At 44.0% G+C, this 23,106-nt stretch overlaps 1 protein-coding gene across 1 annotated transcript in view; it reads right to left on the reverse strand.

Annotated features, from left to right (window-relative positions):
- Positions 1-629: 629 nt before the first annotated feature.
- The window catches only part of LOC122790246 (mitochondrial amidoxime reducing component 2-like), a 241,923-nt gene continuing 219,446 nt past the window's right edge, over positions 630-23,106 (reverse strand). Inside the window, exon 7 of the mRNA XM_044057781.1 lies at positions 630-1,118. Coding sequence (XP_043913716.1) covers positions 995-1,118 — 124 coding nt within the window. The 3' untranslated portion in view covers positions 630-994. The remainder of the gene's footprint in view (positions 1,119-23,106) is intronic.

Below are 23,106 nucleotides of genomic sequence, written 5' to 3' on the forward strand. Positions count from 1 at the left end.
CTAGCACAAGAGCGGCAACCAACAACGTCGTGCTCAGGCCCTAAACAGGGTATACACAAGGTATGGTAATCCCTATGAGGTATCTGTTTCCCACAAGAAATACAGTTATTCACTTTTTCTGACATCCGGTAAAATACTGAGGCAAGAAAACAAAATGTTCCCCAACGGGGTACTTAGCCAACTCTGTTTCGGTCTGAAACTCCGGTTTCGGAAATATTTCAGAACGCCAACCTGCACTCGCAAAACTGCTTCTGCATCGGACCATGCGGCAAAAAAGACTGAGGATATGACGTCGGTCATGCGCATTAGTACCCTGACATACTGACGTCAGTCTAATGCGCCCTGACCGACGTCAGCCTTATACTCTGGTATTCGGGCCGACTGGACGCGGACTATACCCAATAGTAAGGACTGCAGCAATGGAAAACGAAGAACATCTAGGCAAGTCTGGTGTCTGTCTGACTATGTAACATTTTATGTTTTACCTAATTCTTGGAACTCTTTCATCTTAACTTGCATGTACATAGACCAATTTACATATGGCTGAACTTGGGCATCAATACTAACCACTACAGAAATAGTGTACTAATGCTGGTGTCTACTGGTATTCAAAACTACAAAAAAATGCGTTTTGTGTCAAAATGTTGAAATATATTTTAAGTGCTATATATTAGCTGCAGACTTTCCAAATTACAGCTTTTCAATTACAAAAGAAAACAATAAACAGTACAATACTTAAACAATTCAGCTTTTCTTCAGTATAGTTTTTCAAATGTTCCTCATGCTTGAGCATTTGCTGAAACATATTGTCACCAATACCAAAAGAGGACTGTCACTTCAGCACGATAATATTGAAAATGTAGGTTAAAGTGATGCCAGTTAGATAAGAAAATAAACACTGTTACAAAATATAATCATAACTGTAGATAAATACTGCTTTTAATTGGCTTCAAAAGTTTCCAATGCAGAATCTTTAGGCAAAAATGCCACGATCCTAAACAAGTTTGTACACTGGATCTCCCACTCGCATTACTCCAGTCTTGTCAACTCCATAATATACTCCAAATAAGGGTGATGATTTGTAGATGTTTTTTTCAGATGGATCACACAAACGGTAGCTGAAAAAGATACAGTAATACTTTAGTTAACGGTGTCGTAAAGATTTTGGCAAAGCCTTTTGCGTCACAATTACAGAAGGTTACTTTAGAAAACACTAGTAGTTGACAGTATCCCCATGTATCTGATGTCACCTTACCATCTGTTCTTTATAAAAGAGTAAGTGAAGAAAACAGCTCCACTTAATTTGAGTGATGCAATGAAGTTAATGGGCCCATCTCAAGCTTTCTCAAGAAAAGGCCCATGCGTGCGTTATGCATCGAGTAAACTGTAAACAAAAGCAACAGTACAGATGATCCATTTGGAGTGCAGATGCTGAAATGCAGTAGCACCATAAACATAATCAAAGAATTCTCTATTGCAACCAGAGTGTATTTGCAACAATCAGAATATTGCAGTTCTGCAAGACAAAAGGGTAATCCTATCAAACTGACAAACAATTCAGCTCAGAATGAGCATACTCCTAACAGCTGACTCTGTGTTACAGATTTTTAATATCAGTCACTTCCAAACATGTTAATGTGAAGATGCAGTGGTTACCCCTGGACTGGAGGAATGTAGCTTCACTTTATGGGCCATGCGACATAGATGGAAGACTCTTAATGCAGAAGTTAGCCAAATGGAGACAAACATAATGGAAATATCTGTTCAACAACTACAGGACAAGAAAGTGAAAAATCCAAGAGAGAATGGACTCACAGCAGGAAGGTCATGGGGGACGTCCACATTGTCAGACTAGGGTAGGGCTGTTACTGTGCCCTATTTACATTTTACTAAAGCTGGACAACTTGAAACTTTTAATGTAACAGAATAGAAAACAAATTAACTAAATAAAGTAAAAACAGTGCCAGCAAATGGTGTTGACAGTAAGAAAAGGACAACAAACAGCTGGGTTCCACAAGACTCAGTACCAGGATTAGCCACCCATCTATGCCAGAGCAAAGGGACTTGAAAGGCAAACGGTCTCTGGCAGACAAATGGAAGCTGGCAAAATGTGATAACACAGGATGTTGCAGAAGTAAAACACTACCTGGAAAAACTGCAGGTATGTAATATTTTATGGCAGTTTAGATTTAACTAAATACAGTTTAGTGATGTCTACAGGGTTTCCACAGTTGCACCCTACTGGTGCCTCTACATATCTGTGACACCCGTGCACTGGCCCAGTAATCAAGGAGCCTCAAACCTCACCACTAGCACCAGTGAGGGGTGTACACATTGGTAGGATAACAAGTACATACACAGTAAAGTTCAATTTCCCTTAAGAGCACACAGAGGTCACAGTCAGTCTGGGGCTGGTTTCTCCCTTTCTCTCCAGATCCCCAATAAGACTCCCCACTGGCACAGCTATAGGATCCAGATCTTAGCCTAGTGGTCAAGCTAAAACCTCCAACACCCTCTCTGTCCAACCAGTGCTTCGTGTCCCTGCCCAAGTAGCAGACACAGACAGACACACAGACAAAGATTTGATTTACATACAAACACACAAGTGCGCCTGGGGAAGGCTGGCACAGTTTCTCCAGCTATGTCCCCTTTCTCCCCAGACTACAAGGTAATACCGACTGCCACCAACCACTAATATCAGCTACTATAAGGCCCTTCCCAAATGGTGACCAATCTCAGTGTGTAATGTTACTGTTATCCAAATAGTAAGTGTTACTGAGCAGCAAGACTATTGGAGTGGCTTAGACAGTTATCATCAAATACATGCAAGTACTCTCTAAGACCTTAAGTTATCTCTACACAAAAACAGCCAAAGTTGAAAGGTTTAAACACATTTAATAAAAGCACAAGATAAATCTCATTAATTCAGTACAGTGCTAATTAAGAGTTCAGAAATCACAGGAACTTTAAAACACTGTAGGATTGTCCGACAAATACAGAAAACAGCTAGACTAATCTAGCTAAAATTACTAACTCTCTATGTCCTAAATAACTTTACAAGACAAAGTGCTGGTGAGTTGTTAGCTTCAGACAAAAACCAAAATGCTCAGTCATTCTCTCTGAGAAAGTCTTAAATTGATGACACCCAGTACTGCAGAGTTATTTCACATTGTATCATTTTTATCACTTCTCCTTCAGTTCCCAGACTAACAAACTCAAATTTACATTTCTTTGAAAGCTGCATCTGTCCAGGAAGCCACAGCAATAAGACACTTTTTTACATATAAAATCTAGCAATTATTATTATTATTTCTGCATTCCCTGTGGCTGTTGTCTGTTGGGTCTGGTTCCCTGGGGTCTGGGCTGAACTGACCTGGTGGGAGCAGGAAAGGACCAGAGCTTGGAGGGACAATGCCTGCTGAACCTGGGTGGCTGGACCTGTAGGAAATTCTTAACTGCCTGCACAGATTTTGCTTTTTCTTCCATCCTTTTTAATTCCTTTTCTGCCTTAGTACCAAATAAGTTGTCTTTGTGCAAGGGGGCATCCAATAATTTAGATTTAACAAGGTCTGGCAATGGCTGTTCCTTAATCCATGCATGCCTTCCAAGGCCAGAACCGGTGACTGCTGCCTTGCAGGAAGCTTCTAGGGCATCAAAACCACAGTGCAAGGTGTGTTTAGTTACTTGACTTGCAGAATGCATTAACTCTTGTAACTCTTACCAGGAAAGGAAGACATTGTTTGAGTAGTTCCAGGTATGTTGCTGAAATTTTAGCATATGGAACTGACAATTTAGTGCTCTGACAGCAAGAGTAGCTGAAGTGCATACTTTTTTTACCCCATCTGTCTAGTGCTCAGGGATCCCTATCTGACGGGGTGGGATTCTTAGAGGTTGCTTTAATTCCTTTAGGCCCTTGAGAAATTACCTCAGGGTCAGCAGTAGGATTTCTAAAAATAAACTTGTGAGTCAGGGACTCTGCAATATCTGTCTGGTTTTCTGGGTGCAGGAGGGTGGGTGTCAGGAGTCAAGCTGGATTCCAGGAAAACATCCTCCACAACATCCAAGACTGGGGGGATGGGCCAGGGGTCTGTGCTGTGGAAGATCCAAGAATTCCCAGAGTCTCTTTTTTGACTGAGGGTAGTCCTGACTTTCCCATTGGAAATGCTCCCTTAAGGTGTGAAGGGTTTCACCAAAGGAAAAATCCTCTGGGGGAGAAGCAGAAGGAATGGAATGCTCTGTATCAGAATCCTCATAAGTAGAGAGGGGTTTCATGTCTTCATACACAGATTCATCAGAGTCATCGGACTCCTGTTCTGATAAAAAAACTACAGGGGACAGATTTTTTTTTTTGGAAGGTGTAGCTTGGCTTCCCCTGATCAGCATAAGGTCTTCTGCCATTTTAAGCATTTGAGACTGAGGCAAGAAGCAGGTGCCCGAGATTGGGTCTTTCTTGAATGTGGTTCATAACCTGGGCCTAAGAAACTCGGTAGTTTTCGAAAAAAAGGTGGTTGTGAAAGAAGTCAGTGTGTGTCAAAAATTGGTAGTGAAGGACTTTCTCGGAAGCCGGTGCCTGCTCAGCTCTGGACCCATCCAAGGTAGAGACAACCACAGGATCCTTCGTCGAAGAAGAGATTTGCGGCATACCGGACCATGAAAGGGTCTTGGTAGCAGCCTGAGAATCCACAGAAGCAGGAATTGGGCTGCAAAAGTGCTCACGGAGGACTGGAAAAACTGATGACTAGCTTAACGGGAGCGCTGTTGATAGGTTTGAACCTGTGCAGTCTGTCTCTGTCTTTATCTTTAAGTTTTTTTGGAAGATCTGCTGTCTGATGGCTTACCAAAGCCTGTAAGCAAAAATATCTAGCTACAATAAGGGCCCAATGATGTATAGTTCTGGCATTGAACAAAGCAGAGAAGCGACAGTGGGGGACATCATTGTCTGGGCCTAAGCAAGTGAAACAGTAACAATGAAAGTCTCCGTGTGGTACTTGCTTTCCACAGGAGAGAAAATTGTTAACTTTTCTGACATCGGTTAGTGCAAGAAAAAAGGATCCCCAACAAGGTACTTAGCTTTAGAAGACTTCAGCTTCAATTCGGAAGACTAAACTCAGGTTGCGGCCAACAGGCACTCAGGCTCCACAGCAAGAAAGACTGATGTAATGGTGTCATCTGCCTTACTTTATACTACTGATGACAGCCCTGAAGCAACAGCAACAGACGCAAAAATACTAAGCCTCTGGTATTCAGGCCGGCCAAGGGCTACCCTGGCAGGGATAACCCAAATGTGATGACTGCAACAGTGAAACACGAAGAACATCAGACTCTTTGTGAGATTGACGCTCACCTTCCCACTCATCACAAATTAAATCTAGAGGTCCTCTCACCCTATGGCCATACAGTAAAGTCAAAGGGTAAAAAACCCATGGATTCCTGGGGAACCTCTCTGTAAGCAAAAAGATGGGGCAAATATTTGTCACACTCCTTAAACTGGTCTGCAAATGCCCATAGCATGGACTTGAGTGTAGAGTTTAACCTCTCAACAAGACCATTAGTCTGGGGATGGTAGGGGGGTAGTCTTTAGGTGCTTCAACCCCACAGTACTTCCACACACAAGCCAGCTGGTCTGACATTAAATTGGTAGCTCTGTTGGTCAGTATTTCTTTTGGGAAACCTACCCTGCTGAAAATCTCTAAAAGAATGTCACCTTTTCAGCCTCAGTGGAGGACAAAGCCACTGCCTCAGGTTATCTTGTAGCATGATCTACTACCACTAGGATATACTTTTTCCCTGTGGAACTTTGCGTACTCAGAGGCCCCACAATATCCACAGCTACCCTCTAAAATGGCTCCTCAATCACAGGCAAAAGGATCAAAGGAGCTCTCTCACCTTGTCTCCTGCCTTACCTACCTTTTGGCACTGCTCACAGGTCTTCAGTACCCTGTTACATCTCTGGAAATTCCAGGCCAATAAAAGTTCTGCAGAATATGCCTCTGTATGCTTTATGCCCATACCAACTGCTGTATCCTCTCACCTTCTCGCCCTCCTGCAAGGGTCCACTCTATACAGTAACCCTTTGCCCCAGTATACAGAATCCCCCTTCCCTTGAGAATCAGGAACCTCACTAGCTACCTCTCTCAGGCCTTGTAACGCAGGATCTGAAAGCTGAGCCTGTCTCAACTCTCTTTGTAACCCTTCCCAGCTCCCCTTCCACAGGAACTCTGGCATCCTCTGACAGTGGTGCTTGGCAGCCTGGTTACTATTACTCACCTCCACCCTTGCAGTCACTCTGTCCAAGGGACCATCAGTGCCCACAAGTAGCTGTGGCTCACCTCCAGTCTCATTGCTACAGAGTAGCTCCTTCCCTGAAGTAACCACCTCACCAGTCCTGGCTGCAAGTATGCTGTCTGACTGGGTCTCCCCCAGGCTACCAGACCCACATGCTCGTCTCCATGCCTGACTGCGTGTAAAGTACAGTTGTGTACACTTACCATAAATGTAGATGTTCGAGTGTATTCACGTTTGCTGACTCATCTTCCATGATGTTAGGTTGTCAGGGGTATAAAGCATGCAGCCGATGCCATTACATCAGTTTTTCTTGCCCCAGATGTCAGGTGCTCCCCTTAATGGGAAGCAAATATATTATTTATATATATATATATATATATATATATATATATATATATATATATATATATATATATACACACACACACACACACACACAAAATGTTATACCTACAACAAAAAAGCGAATACACCAAAAAGCTTTTAAGTATAGTAAAGGAGAATAGAGGTATAGCCAAAAGAAGTCAGGGGGCTGGAGGGAGGGTAACCAGGACTAACAGTGAAGGGTAACCAGGACTGTAACAGTGAATACACTCAAACATCTACATTTATGGTAAGTGTATACAACTGTACTATGTTCTTCGTGTTTCACTGTTGCAGTCATCACATTTGGGTAGATTCCCAAAGCTAAGGATGGGAGGAGGAATTTAGATAGCATTAGGACAAGTTATAAGGCCCTGCAAGACTGCAGTGGCAAAGCCAGCTCTGGATTTAGAGAAAATTAGCAAATGATAATGCTTGGTGAAAGTATGTACAGAACTCCAGGTAGCAGCTTCTAGGATATCTCTGGTAGGGACACCTCTGAGAAAGGCTGTAGAGACTGTAGAGGTAGATGCAGCCCTGGCTGAATGGGGTCTATTCCCCTGAGGGATAGGTTTGCCATGGTGCTTATAGCAGAAATTAATGCAATGGCCTATCCATTTAGAAATGGTTTGCTTTGAAATAGCCTTCCGCTCTGCCCCTGCAGCAAATACCACCAGCAGTTTAGATTTCCTTTGATGTTTAGTCCTGTCCAAGTAAAATCTAAGTTGTCTGTGCACATCTAAGGAGTGCAGTATCCATTCCACTTTGTTCTGTGGATTAGAAAAGAAGGTTGGCAAATGAATGGACTGAGCCACACTGGATACCACCTTGGGCATGAAAGAGGGATTGATCCTGAGGGACACCCTGTCTGCATGAAAGATGATGAAAGGTCCACTGCCATAAGAGCCTGTAATTCGGATACCCTTCTTGCTGAAGTGATGGCTAAAAGGAAAGCTGTTTTCCAAGAAATTAATTTTAACTCTGCAGTTGTAGCTGGCTCAAAATGAGGAAGAGGGAGTTTTTCCAATACAAAGTTAAGGTCCCAGGCTGGAGTTGGGGCTCTCCTGGGTGGTCTTAAGTTTCTGGCCCCTCTGAGGAACTGTTTGAGCAGTGGGTGAGAAAAAAGTGGTGGTTCTGTGTTGCAATGAGCTGAAATGGCTGAGGCATGAACTTTGATGGAGGAAAAGGAAAGGACCTTGTGAAGCATCTCAGTTAAGTACTGAAGAATCTGAGGTAAATTGGGTGCTGCTGTGGCCATCCCTAGAGTCTGGTTCCAGGCACAGATTCTTTCCCATTTTTCAGCATAAGATTATTTAGTACTAGGCCTCCTTGCTTCCAAAATGACATCCAACACTTGTTTACAGAGGGATGGTAATGGAGAGATTAGGTAATTATTCAATAAAACAACCAAATAATCACCAAGAACGTAGTTTTAATGAAGCTTTCGGGCACACATCCCTTCATCAGCACATACAATCACATCTAAATGTTCTTTATATAGAGGGTCATTAACAATTACATCATTACTTAAATAAAAATGTATATTCTATTTAAGTAATGATGTAATTGTTTTTAAGTATATTATTATAGGCTGGTTCTGACCATGTGTTTTTAATGACCTTGGTCTTGGTGATTATTTGGTTGTTTTATTGAATATTTGCAGTGAACTGTTTCCGAGATTAGGTAATTAGCCAGGCTGCCAGGTTCAGGGTTTGAAGCTGGGGGGTGCAGAATCTGTCTCTTGCTGTGACAGCAGGGTAGGGGTCTGAGGCAGGTGCCATGGGGCTAGCTGTGACACTGTGCAAGAGGGGGTACCAGTGTTGGCATGGCCAGTCTGGTGCAATCAGCATCATCCTTGGTTTGTCCTGTTTGATCTTTAGTAGTACTTTGGAGATGAGAGGCAGAGGAGGAAAGGCATAAACTGATAGATTTTCCAAGCTGAAGGACAGAGCATCCACTTTCCAAGTTTTTCTTTGTGGGGAGTTCTTCTGCAGAATTTGTCCAATTGGTAGTTCTGTCGGAGGGAAACAAATCTACATATGGGCACCCCATTTGTTAATCAACATGTTGAAAGTCTTTGGTTCCAGTTTCCACTCGTGTGGGTCCAAGAGATTTCTGCTTAGTTAGTCTGCAAGTGTATTTAGTTTTCCTGGTAGGAACTGAGCCTGTAGATGCACTTGGTAGCTCAAGGCTGTGTTCCACAGAGCCATGGCTAGTCTGCAGAAGGGATAAGAATGGGTACCGCCTGCTTGTTTATGTACCACATAACCGTGGTGTTGTCCATCTTTACCATTAATTGTCCTGAAAGAATGTGGTCCTTGAAGGCTGTCAGAGCATTCTGTACAGCTAACATTTATTTTTGATTGGTATGCAGGTGCATTTGACTTGGGTTCCATTTGCCCAGAATGCACTTCCATGCCAGGTGAGCCCCCCATGCACAGTCTGATGCATCTGTTAGAGTTTGGGTGGCAGGGGTAGAGTGAATGGTAGTCCCTTGTTTTGTTGGCAGGCCTCTGCCTACCAAAGGAATTCTAACTGTAGGAAAGGTATGATAGGAATCACTGCTTCTAGGTCCTGAGAATGTTGACACCATAGGCTTTTTAGATACCACTGTAGTTTCCTCATATGCAGTCTTGCATATGGAATTAGTAGAATACATGAGGCCATGAACCCCAAGGCTTGCAGTATTTGCCTTGCAGATAGCAGAGTTTGTGGCCACTAGTTTGAAGTAAGTTGTCAAATGAATGTTTCTCTGGTGTGAGGAAAGCCTTCTGGGAAGTTGTGTTCAAGCTTGCTCCCAGGAATATAATTTGTTGACAGGGTACCAGATGTGATTTCTTTTCTTTTATGGTGTACCCCAGAGAAGTTAAGAACCTTTGTACAAGTGCCAGATTCAGAAGTATGTCCTGGCTTTCTGCCTGAATTAGACAATCGACCAGGTATAGGTAAATTTGGATATTTCTTTGCCTGCAAAATGCAATGACTGGAGCTAGGCACTTTGTGTGAATACCCTGGGTGCAGTAGATAAGCCAAAGGACAGTGCAGAGAACAGATCGTTCATGCAGCCTGCTTTGAAGCGTAGGTATTTTCTGCAAGATTCCCTGATTGGGATGTGCAGGCAGGCTTCCTTTAAATCCAGTGTAGCCATCCAGGCATCTTTGCCTATCATGGGAAGCAACTGGTGAAGAGTTAGCATCTCGAATTTTTGAATCACCAAAAAGGTGTTTAGGATACAAAAGGTCCAGGATAAGACGCCATGAGTTGTCTTTTCTGGGTACCAGGAAAAGTCTTGAGTAGAAACCTTGTCCCTTTTCCTCTTCTAGTACAGTCTGAATAGCTTTTAATCTTAAGAGAGACCGTACTTGCTTTTGAGCCTCTGCCCACTGATTTGGGGGTAGATCTGGCCAACCGTTTGGGGTTGGTAATGTGTGGAAGTGAAATCTGTATCCTTGGGAAACCGTTTAAACCCCATTTGTCCTGGGTAATGAGTTCCCAGTTTTTTGCTTGTAGAGCAATATTTCCCCCTAAAGGAGCAGTCAGTTGAGAAGTGCTTGGAAGTAAATCATTGAGACAGCTTACCATAGGGAGAGCCTTACTACTCCCTGATTTGGAAGTGGGAACCCCCCCATTGCTTAGTCCTGTGTGTACCCTGGGACTGAAGCCTGGGTGTTTTGCTGGTTCTGGGTTTGAACTGAGAATGCCTGGAAGAGGCAGGAAAGGACCAATTTTTTGAGGGCCAATGCCTACTAAATTTTGGAGGCTGCACTTAATATTCAACAGTTTGCATAGATTTTGCTATTTCCTCCATCTTTTTAAGAACTTCTTCTGCTTTGTTGCCAAACAGGCAGTCCTGATTTAAGGGAGCATCCAGCAATTTAGTTTTAACATGATCTGGCAAAGATTGCTCCTTAAGCCAAACATGCCTTCTAGGTACAGACCCAGTGAAAGCAGCCCTGCAAGATGTCTCTAGTGAATCAAAACCACATTGCAAAGTATGTTTTCCAACCAGTTTAGCAGAATACATTAAATCCTGTAAATCCTTATTTTCAGCACAATCAGGAATCATTTTCTGTTTAAGCAATCCAATAATATGCTACTGATACTTTGACATATGAAACTGGCAATTTAAGGCCCTGATGGCCAAGGTTGCAGAGGTGTATACCTTCATATTCCATCTATCCAGGGCCCTGGAATTTCTATCAGAGGGGGTAAGATTTTTGGCAGTAGCAGCCTTAATGCCCTTGGGTCCCTGTGAAATGGTTTCAGGATCCGCAGTAGGATTTTTAAAAAGGAACTTGTGAGAATCAGGAAAGTACAGTTTTGTACCTACCATAAATGTAGATGTTCGAGGATTCCCTTGCTGCAGTCCTGACTATTGGGTATAGTCCGCGTCTCAGTCGGCCCGAATACCAGAGTAGTTGACGTCGGTCATGGCCTTAAACTGACGTCAGTACGCCAGGGTACTAATGCGCATGACCGACGTCATTTCCTCAGTCTTTTCTTGCCCCAGATGTCAGAAGACCCAAAAAGACAAGTCCCAAAATCAACCTGCACCAATAAACATGTACAATATATACAGTAAAATATATACAAAAAATATAAGCATGTAAAAGCACCTACACAACCACCCTGAAACACAGAGGGAAGGAGGGTAAATTGGACTGCAGCAAGGGAATCCTCGAACATCTACATTTATGGTAGGTACAAAACTGTACTATGTTCTTCGTCTTCCCTTGCTGCAGTCCTGACTATTGGGTAGAATCCCAAAGCAGAGGTAAGGAGGCTGGCAAATTATAAAGTAGCAGGAGCTGACAACATGCCTTGTAAAACAGCTGTGGCAAAACCAGCTCTAGACTTAGAGTATATAGGCAGGTGATAATGCCTAGAGAAAGTATGCACTGAACTCCAAGTAGCTGCTTCCAGAATATCCTTAGTTGCCACCCCTTAGAAATGCTGTTGAAGTGGCAGTAGCCCTAGTGGAATGAGGCCTAATCCCAGCTGGAACCTCTTTGCCATGATGGGAATAACAAAATGCAATGCAAAAGCCAATCCACCTAGAAATAGTTTGTTTTGACACAGGTTTGCCCTGTGAACTTAAAGCAAAAGAAACAAGTAACTGCTGAGACTGCCTAAAATCTTTAGTCCTGCTCAAATAATAACATTGCCTGTGTACATCTAAAGTGTGCAAAATCTTTTCCCCTTTATTTTGAGGATCTGCAAAAACGTAGGCAAATGAATAGTTTGGTTTAAAGCCACACTAGAAACCACCTTAGGCATAAAGGAAGGATTAGTAATGTAATGATACCCTGTCCTTATGGAAAATCAAAAGGGCTCTACTGCCTTAAGGGCCTGCAATTCAGACACCCTTCTTGCAGAAGTAAATGCCTACAGAAAAGCTGACTTCCATGACAAATATTTCAATTCAGCAGTACCTGGCGGCTCAAAAGGTTGTAGAGTAAGTTTTTCCAACACAAAATTGAGATCCCAAGCAGGAGTAGGTGCTCTACGTGGGGGTCTTATATTCTTTGCCCTCTAAGAAACTGCTTGAACAAAGGATGCGAAAACAAAGGTGGGTCACAATCATAGTGAGCTGAAATTGCTGCAGCATGAATCTTTATGGAAGAGAAAGACAAACCTTTGTCCAATAACTCAGTAAGATATTGAAGAGCCACACTCAAATTAGGCTCTGAAATCTCCAAATTCTTTGCTGTACACCAAAATAAAAATCTCTTCCATTTTTCTGCGACACTCTCCTAGTACTAGGCCTTCTAGCTTCCATAATCACATTTAAAACTTGTTGAGGAAGCTGAGACCTTCCATGTTTCAACACAGAATATGCCAAGCTGTGAGATGGAGAGATTGGAGCTTGACATTGAGCAGATGACCGTCCTTCTGAGATAACAGATGAGGAATCAGAGGTAAAGGCCATGGAGGTTCCTTTACAAGACTCCTTAGAAGTGGGTACCAGTGTTGCGAGGCCAATCTGGAGCTATCAAAATCATCCTTGGCCTGTCCTGTCTGACCTTTAGTAATACCTTTGGAAGAAGAGGTAGAGGTGGAAAAGCATAGACATGAAGGTTTTCCAACTGAAAGACAGAGCATCCACTTTCCAAGCTGTGTGATGAAACCCCTTTGTGCAATACTTTGGCAGCTGGTGGTTTAGTGGAGAAGCGAACAGATCTATGTCTGGAGTTCCCATGACACTGTCAATTTCTGAAATACATGAAGATCCAGTTTCCACTCGTGGGGATCCATGATTTGTCTGCTTAATACATCTGCTAGGAGTTCTGTGCTCCTGGCAGAAACCTTGCCTGAAGAGTCAGTTGCAGGCTTAACGCAGTCTCCCATAAAATCATTGCTTGCCTGCATAGAGGATAAGAATGTGTTCCCCTTGCTTGTTGATGTACCACATGACAGTTGTGTTGTCTGTCAGAATCAACACCTGCCCTGGAAGAAGTAACTCCTTGAACGCCATCAATGCAAACTGGACTGCTAACATCTCCTTCATGTTGATATGTAGATGCTGTAGTCTGGCAGGCCACTTGTCTTGTATCCACTTTCCATTTAGATGAGCTCCCAAGCAGTGTCCGAGGCATCTGTCGTTAAAATCTGACTCGCCTCTGGCCGGGTCACAGAGAGTCCCTTGTTTAGGTGACATTCCTGAGCCCACCACAAGAATTCCTTTTGAAGGCAAGGTATTATTTGAATGACAGTGTCCAAATCTTGGCAGTGCTGTGTCCATACATTTTGAGATACCATTGCAGCTTCCTCATATGCAGTTTGGCATTGGGAAGCACCAGAATACAAGATGCCATGAACCCTAATGCTTGAAGGACTGTCCTTGCAGTCAGCACGGACTGATGAGATAGTTGATGGAAGTAAAGTGACAGACTCTTTTGTTTGTCCGGGGTTAAAAGGCCATCTGGGCTGCTGTATTCAGTCTCACACCCAGAAAGCACATGTCTTGAGAGGGTACTAGACTGGACTTTATTTCGTTCACAGAATACCTAGGCATCTTAGCACTGCTATGACATATTCCAGATGCTGTAGAAGGTGTTCTTTTCTTGAGCCAGAATCAGGCAGTCGTCCAAGTAAGGATAAATTTGAATGCCTTGAAGCCTGAAGTAAGCTATCACTGGAGCCAGAACCTTTGTGAATACTCTGGGCGCAGTAGATAAGCCAAAGGGCAATGCAGAGAACTGATAATGAAAATCTCCAGTTGAAACCGCAGATACTTTCTGCAACTTAGCCTTATGGGCACATGAAGGTAAGCTTCCTTGAGATCCAAAGTTACCATCCAGTGATCCTTGCCCAGCAGAGGTAACAGTTGCTGTAACGTCAACATCTTGAACTTGGGAATGTCCAGATAAGTGTTGAGGATAGATAAATCCAAAATTGGTCTCCACGTGTTCCCCTTCTTTGGTACTAGGAACAGGCGAGAATAAAATCCGAAGCCCCTTTCTGACACAGGGACTGGCTGAATAGCCCCTATCTGGAGTAACTGAGAAACTTGCTTGAGAGCCTCTTTTCTTTGTGGAGGAGGAACATCTGGCATGCCTTTGAAAGGGGCATTGTATGGAAATAAAATCTGTACCCGTGATGAATGATATCCAGCACCCATCTGTCTTGAGTGATTAAATCCCAATTTTCTTTGAAAAGAGACAATCTTCCTCCCAAAGGAGCTGCCAGGCGAGTCCACTGGCAGCTGAAAAGGCAGGTCATTGGGTCTGCTTACGAAGGACTGACCCCTGCCCTCACCAGAAGTCTGAGCAGGTGAGCTGTCTGATCTAGGCCTAAAGAACCTTGAGCCCTGCCCCTACCACGTCCTAGATCTACCCCTAGACTGGGAACCATAAGCAGAATATGTCCACCCCTTAGCAGGCCAATTTCTACTAAACTTGGAGGTTGCACCTGCAAAAATCTTTAACAGTCTGCATAGACTTAGCTTTGTCCTCCATTTTCTTTAAAACTGCTTCCACAGGCGGTCCAAACAACACATCAGACTGTAAAGGAGCATCCAAAATCCTGGTCTTAACATGCTCAGCTAAATTCTGATCCTTCAACCATGCATGTCTGCGAAGAACAGAACTAGTAGCAGCCACCCTCGAGGAGGCCTGAACAGCATCAAAACCACACTGCAAAGAATGCTTACCCACTTGTTCAGACACATGAACCAAATCCAGCAATTCTTTACACTCAATACCTTCCGCCAAAGCATCCACCTTAGATTTCAATTGTGAAAGGAGATAATTCTGATATTTCAGCATATGAAATTGACAATTCAACGCCCTCATGGCTAGAGTGGAAGAAGTATATACTTTCTTACCCCACCTATCCAAAGCCCTTGCCTCTTTATCAGAGGGTACAGGATTTTTAACAACAGAAGCTTTAACACCTTTAGGCCCCTGAGAAACAGTTTCTGGGTCTGCCCTGGGACTCTTAAACAAATACTTATGAGCTTGGGCACCCTATAATATCTATCAGGCTTAACAGGAGCAGGAGGCAAGGAATCAGGGTTCAGAGAAGCCTCTGCAAAACATCCTCCACCACATTCAACACAGGAGGAATAGCTAAGGGCCTATGCTGAGGCAAAACAAGAATTCCCTAAGCCTTTTTCTGGAGTCAGAGTAATCTTGGCCTTCCCATTTAAAGTGCTCCCTCATGGAGTGAAGAGTCTCTGAAAATGAGAAATCCTCAGGAGGGAAGCTGAAGGAGTGGAATCATCCACATCAGAATCAGAATAAGCAGGAAACTCTTGCAAGTCTTCCACAGAAGACTCTGACGCCTGTGAACACTGTTCAAAACTATCAAACTCCTGTTCCACCCTAGGCCTCTTATCAGGTGGGGCATAGAACCTCTAATCAGAGTAATCAAATCTTCAGCCATTTTAAGCATATGTTTCTTAGGCACAGAGCCGAAATGCTAGGAGAAGCCCCTACAGAAGCTGAACTTGGCCTTCCTCTAAAAGAAGCTCTGGAAACAGAAGGAGAGGCCCTAACTACCTTGGGAAGAGAGGGAAGAACAGTTACCTGAGAAGCCCCTCAGCCTGGCCTACTTCCTGAGAGGGCACATCCTGTAACAGTAAAGTATCTGCCTGAGACTCCATAGAGACTCCTGGCAAAACCTCTGGCTCCTGAGCCTTCTAAAGGACCGACGTCCGGGACTGCGGTTCCTCACCCCTAGACTTCACTGTTTTGTCCTTGCGCTTCTTAGATGAAGCAGGCCGGAGCATCCGGCGGCATATAATTGCAACGCTTCCCAAACACTAACCTAGCACAATCAAGCCTCCTCTTAATAGTGCGCTTATTAAATCTAGCACAAGAGCGGCCAACAACGCCGTGCTCAGGCCCTAAACAAGGTATACACAATGTATGATAATCCCTATGCGGTATCTGCTTCCCACAAGAAATACAGTTATTCACTTTTTCTGACATCCGGTAATATACTGAGGCAAGAAAAACCAAAATGTTCCCAACGGGTTACTTAGCCAACTCTGTACTCGGTCTGAAACTCCGGTTTCGGAAAATCTCAGAACGCCAACCTGCACTCGCAAAATTGCTTCTGCATCGGACCATGCGGCAAAAAAGACTGAGGAAATGACGTCGGTCATGCGCATTAGTACCCTGACGTACTGACGTCAGTCTAAGGCGCCATGACCGACGTCAGCCTTATACTCTGGTATTCGGGCCGACTGAGACGCGGACTATACCCAATAGTCAGGACTGCAGCAAGGGAAGACGAAGAACATCCCTGTAATATCTATCAGGTTTTCTGGGAACAGGAGGTAAAGAGTTAGGGGTCAAGCTAGATTCCGAAAAGGCATAGTCAACAATGTCCAGTACAGGAGGGATAGCTAAAGGCCTGTGTTGGGGCAGGAGTAAGAACCCCCTAAGACTCTTTTTAGAATCAGAGTAATCCTGGCTTTCCCCCAGTGAAAATGCTCCCTAAGAGTATGCAAGGTTTCACCAAAAGAAAAATCCTCTGGGGGAGAAGCCGAGGGAATAGAGTCCTCTGCATCAGAATCCTCATAGGTAGATAAGGGTAAATTCTGGTCATCATAGGAGACAAATTTCAGAATCCTGGTCAGAAGCATCATAAGTAAATTCAGTCCTAGGTCTCTTAGAGGGGGAAGGGTGGCTTCCCCTGATTAAAGTAATAAGGTCTTCAGCCATTCTTATTTGTTTTTTAGGCATAGAGGCCTGATCATGTGGTCTGGACATTGGTTTCCTAGGCATGGTTCCAGTTTTAGGCCTTGAAGAAGATGGTGTTACTTTAATATGCAGCTGGTGCCTGCACTGCGGCACCGGACTCATCCAAGGTAGAGACATCTGCAGGTAGCACAGTAGAAGCATCTCGCGGCATACCGGACCCTAAATGGGTCTCAGTAGAGGCCTGCGAATCTGAAGTAGCAGGTATCAGGGACTGTGAAAGCACCTCACTGAGTACCAGCAAACTGGCGACTAGCTTAGGAGAAGCATCGTCAGTAGCTTTGGTCCTAGGTGGCCTGTCTCTGTCTTCATCGTTGCGTTTTTTCGGAATGTCAGTAGTCGGGTGGCTTACTGAAGACATCTGGATAATTGAACAGAGTACCAAAATATTTAGAAGTGAATATATACTGATGAATAGTTTGTGGTTTAAATACGGAACAAAAAGTACAGTTTTGTACCTACCATAAATGTAGATGTTCGAGGATCCACATTGCTGCAGTCCTAACTATTGGGTAGTCCGCTGTCCAGTCGGCCCGAATACCAAAGTATATGGCTGACGTCGGTCAGGCGCGTAGACTGGCGTCAGTGCGTCAGGGTACTAATGCGCATGACCGGCGTCATATCCTCAGTCTTTTCTTGCCCCAGATGTCAGAAGACCCTAAAAAGACAAGGCCAATACCAAAAAACTCCAAACATACCTGCATCAAAAATATGTACAATATATACAAAAGTACCAGAATATAACCTCACCTACACAACCACCCCTAAACACAGAGGGGAAGGAGGGAGGGTAAATTGGACTGCAGCAATGTGGATCCTCGAACATCTACATTTATGGTAGGTACAAAACTGTACTATGTTCTTCATTCCACATTGCTGCAGTCCTAACTATTGGATAGAATCCCAAAGGAGAGGTAAGGGAGGCTGGCAAATCATAAGGAAACAGGAGCGGACAACAAGCCTTGCAAAATAGCTGTGGCAAAACCAGCCCTAGACTTAGAGTAGAGAGGAAGGTGATAATGCTTAGAGAAAGTATGCACTGAACTCCAAGTAGCTGCCTCCAAAATATCCTTAGTTGCCACCCCCCTTAGAAATGCTGTTGAAGTGGCAGTAGCCCTAGTGGAATGAGGCCTAATCCCAGCTGGAATCTCCTTGCCATGATGGGAATAACAAAATGCAATGCAAAACCCAATCCACCTAGAAATAGTTTGTTTTGACACAGGCTTGCCCTCTTGAACTCAAAGCAAAAGAAACAAACAACTGCTGAGACTGCCTAAAATCCTTAGTCCTGCTTAAATAATAACGCAATTGCCTGTGTACATCTAAAGTGTGCAAAATCTTTTCCCCTTTATTTTGGGGATCTGCATAAAAAGTAGGCAAATGAATAGTTTGGTTTAAAGCCACACTAGAAACCACCTTAGGCATAAAGGAAGGATTAGTGCGTAATGATACCCTATCCTTATGAAAAATCAAAAAGGCTCAACCGCCATAAGGGCCTGCAACTCAGAAACCCTTCTTGCAGAAGTAATGGCCAACAAAAGCAGTCTTCCATGACAAGTATTTCAATTCAGCAGTAGCCGCAGGCTCAAACGGTTGTAGAGTAAGTTTCTCCAACACAAAATTGAGATCCCAAGCAGGAGTAGGAGCTCTGGGGGTCTTACATTCTTTGCCCCTCTAAGAAATTGCTTGAACAAAGGATGAAAACAATGGTGGATCACAATCATAGTGAGCTGAAATTGCTGCAGCATGAATCTTAATGGAAGAGAAAGACAAACCTTTGTCCAATAACTCAGTAAGATATTGAAGAGCCACACTCAAATTAGGCTCAGAAATCTCCAAATTGTTTGCTGCACTCCAAAATAAAAATCTCTTCCATTTTTCTGAGTACACCTTCCTTGTACTAGGTCTTCTGGCTTCCATAATCACATTTAAAACTTGTTGAGGAAGTTGAGACCTGCTGTGTTTCAATACAGAATATGCCAGGCTGTTAGATGAAGAGAGTGGAGCTTGACATTGAGCAGGTGACCGTCCCTCTGAGACAACAGGTGTGGAATCAAAGGTAAAGGCCATGGAGGATTCCTTACCAGACTCCTTAGTAATGGGTACCAGTGTTGACGAGGCCAATCTGGAGCTATTAAAATCATCCTTGGCTTGTCTTGTCTGACCTTTAGGAGCACCTTTGGGAGAAGAGGCAGAGGTGGAAAGGCATACACATGAAGATTTTTCCAACTGAAAGAAAGAGCATCCACTTTCCAATCTGTGTGATGAAACCTCTTTGTGCAAAACTTTGGCAGCTGGTGGTTTAGTGGAGAAGCGAACAGATCTATGTCTGGAGTTCCCCATGACACTGTCAATTTTGAAATACATGAAGATCCAGTTTCCACTGTGGGGATCCATGATTTGTCTGCTTAACACATCTGCTAAGGAGTTCTGTGCTCCTGGCAGAAACCTTGCCTGAAGAGTTAGTTGCAAGCTGAGCGCAGTCTCCCATAAAATCATTGCTTGCCTGCACAACGGGTAAGAATGTGTTCCCCTTGTTTGTTGATGTACCACATGACAGTTGTGTTGTCTGTTAGAATCAACACCTGCCCTGGAAGAAGTAACTTCTTGAAAGCCATTAATGCAAACTGGACTGCTAACATCTCCTTCATGTTGATATGTAGATGCTGTAGTCTGGCAGGCCACTTGTCTTGTATCCACTTTCCATTTAGATGAGCTCCCAAGCAATATCTGAGGCATCTGTCGTTAGAATCTGACTCGCCTCTGGCCGGGTCACAGAGAGTCCTTGTTTAGGTGACATTCCTGAGCCCACCACAAAATTCCTTTTGAATGCAAGGTATTATTTGAATGACAGTGTCCAATTCCTGGCAGTGCTGTGTCCATACATTTTGAGATACCATTGCAGCTTCCTCATATGCAGTTTGGCATTGGGAAGCACCAGAATACAAGATGCCATGAACCCTAAGGCTTGAAGGACTGTCCTTGCAGTCAGCCCGGACTGAAGAGATAGGTGATGGAAGTAACTGGAAAGATTCTTTTGTTTGTCCGGGGTTAAAAGGCCATCTGGGCTGCTGTATTCAGTCTCACACCCAGAAAGCACATGTCTTGAGAGGGTACTAGACTGGACTTTATTTCGTTCACAGAATACCCTAGGCATCTTAGCACTGCTATCACATATTCCAAATGCTGTAAAAGGTCTTCCTTTTCTTGAGCCAGAATCAGGCAGTCGTCCAAGTAAGGATAGATTTGAATTCCTTTTAGTCTGAAGTAAGCTATCACTGGAGCCAGAACCTTTGTGAATACACTGGGCGCAGTAGATAAGCCAAAGGGCAATGCAGAGAACTGATAATGAGAATTTCCAGCTCGAAAACGCAGATACTTCCTGCAACTTAGTCTGATAGGCACATGAAGGTAAGCTTCCTTGAGATCTAAAGTTACCATCCAGTGATCTTTGCCCAGCAGAGGTAAAAGCTGTTGTAACGTCAACATTTTGAACTTGGGAATGTCCAGATAAGTGTTGAGGATAGATAAATCCAAAATTGGTCTCCACGTGTTCCCCTTCTTGGTACTAGGAACAGGCGAGAATAAAATCCTAGGCCCCTTTCCGGCACAGGAACTGGCTGAATGGCCCCTATTTGGAGCAACAGAGAAATTTGCTTGTGAGCCTCTTGTCTTTGTAGAGGAGGAATGTCTGGCATGCCTTTGAAAGGAGGCAAGGTATGGAAATAAAACCTGTAACCGTGGTGAATGATATCCAGAACCCATCTGTCTTGGGTAATTAAATCCCAATTTTCTTTGAAAAGAGACAGCCTTCCTCCCAAAGGTGCTGCCAGGCGAGAATGTACTGGCAGCTGAAAAGGCAGGTCATTGGGTCTGTTTACGAAAGGACTGACCCCTGCCCTCACCAGAAGTCTGAGCAGGGGAACTCCCTGTTCTAGGCCTAAAAGAACCTTGAGCTCTGCCCCTACCATGTCTAGACATACCCCTAGACTGGGAATCATAAGCAGGATATGTCCATCCCTTAGTAGGCCAATTTCTACTAAACTTTGGAGGCTGCACCTGCAAAAAATCCTTAACAGTTTGCATAGACTTAGCCTTGTCCTCCATTTTCTTTAAAACTGCTTCCACAGGCGAACCAAACACATCAGACTGTAAAGGAGCATCCAAAATCCTTGTCTTAACATGCACAGCTAAATTCTGATCTCTCAACCAGGCGTGCCTACGAAGAACAGAACCAGTGGCAGCCACCCTCGAGGAGGCCTGCACAGCATCAAAACCACACTGCAAGGAATGCTTACCCACCTGTTCAGACACATGAACTAAATCCTGCAACTCTTTACACTCAATACCTTCAGCCAGAGCATCCACCTTAGACTTCAATTGTGAAAGGAGATAATTCTGATATTTTAACATGTGGAACTGACAATTCAACGCCCTCATGGCTAAAGTGGAAGAAGTATACACTTTCTTTCCCCATCTATCCAAAGCCCTTGCCTCTTTATCAGGAGGAACAGGATTTTTAACAACAGAAGCCTTCACACCTTTAGGCCCCTGAGAGACAGTTTCGGGTCTGCCCTAGGACTCTTAAAAGATACTTATGAGCTTCAGGCACCCTATAGTACCTATCCGGTTTAACTGGGGCAGGAGGCAAAGAATCAGGATTCAGGGAAGCCTCTGCAAAACATCTTCTACCACATTCAGAACAGGAGGTATAGCTAAAGGCCTATGCTGGGGTAAAACAAGAATTCCCTAAGCCTCTTCCTGGAATCAGAGAAATCTTGACCTTCCCATTTAAAATGCTCCCTCATGGAATGCAGAGTCTCTGAGAATGAAAAATCCTCAGGAGGCGAAGCTGAAGGAGTAGAATCATCCACATCAGAATCAGAATAAGGTGGATACTCCTGCAAGTCTTCAGCGAAGACTCAGAAGCCTCGAACATTGCTCAAAACTCTCAAACTCAGGTTCCACCCTAGGCCTCTTATCAGGAGGGCATAGAACCTCTAATCATAGTAATCAAATCCTCTGCCATTTTAGCATATGCTTCTTAGGCAAAGACCCTGACACACTCGGAGAAACCCCCACTGAAGCTAAACTAGGCCTGCCTCTTAAAGAAGCCTTGGAAACAGAAGGAGAGGCCCTAACCACCTTAGGAAGAGAGGGAAGAACAGCCACCTGAGAAGCCCCTTCAGCCTGGCCTACTTCCTGAGAGGACACATCCTGTAACAGTAAAGTCTCTCCCTGAGACTCCAAAGAAACTCCTGGCAAAACCTCCGGCTCCACTGAGCCTTCTAAAGAGCCGACGTCCGGGACTGTCGGTTCCTCCACTCTAGGCTTTGCTGCTTTATCCTTGCGCTTTTTGGCGGCGGGCGTCGGACCATCCGACGGCATTTTATAATAACAACCCTCCCCAAAAACTAACCTGGCACAGTCTAACCTTCTCTTAATAGTGCGTTTGTTAAATCTAGCACAAGAGCGGCATCCAACAACGTTGTGCTCAGGCCCTAAACAAGGTATACACAAAGTATGGTAATCCCTATGAGGTATCTGTTTCCCACAAGAAATACAGTTATTCACTTTTTCTGACATCCGGTTAAATACTGAGGCAAGAAAAAAACAAAATATTCCCCAACGGGGTACTTAGCCAACTTTGATTCAGTCTGAAACTCTGACTTCAGAAACTTTCAGAACGCCAACCTGCACTCGCAAAACTGCTTCTGCATCGGACCATGCGGCAAAAAAGACTGAGGATATGACGTCGGTCATGCGCATTAGTACCCTGGCGTACTGACGTCAGTCTAATGCGCCTTGACCGACGTCAGCCATATACTTTGGTATTCGGGCCGACTGGACAGCGGACTACCCAATAGTTAGGACTGCAGCAATGTGGAATGAAGAACATCCAACAGTGAGGTACATCGTGGTCAGGGCCTAGGCAAGGAATACAGTACGAATGAAAATCTTTAGGAGGTATTTGCTTTCCACAAGAAATACAATAATGGACTTTTACTGGCATCAGTTTAGGAGCAAGAAAAAAAAAAGTTTCCCCAACGGGGTACTTAGCTTTAATTGAAGACTTTGCTTCTGAAACTCGAAAACGAAAATTTCAGGAGTTGGCCAACCAGTACTTGCGAACTGCTTTGGGCACCACATGTCAAGAAAGACGGATGTAATGGAGTCACCTGCATGCTTTATACCCCTGATGACCTGACGTCATGGAAGATGAGACAGTAACTGAAGCAGGACCCAAGAC

The sequence above is a fragment of the Protopterus annectens genome, chromosome 1.part2 (genome assembly GCF_019279795.1).
Source record: "Protopterus annectens isolate FY-2018-M chromosome 1.part2, PAN1.0, whole genome shotgun sequence".
NCBI lineage: Eukaryota > Metazoa > Chordata > Ceratodontiformes > Protopteridae > Protopterus > Protopterus annectens.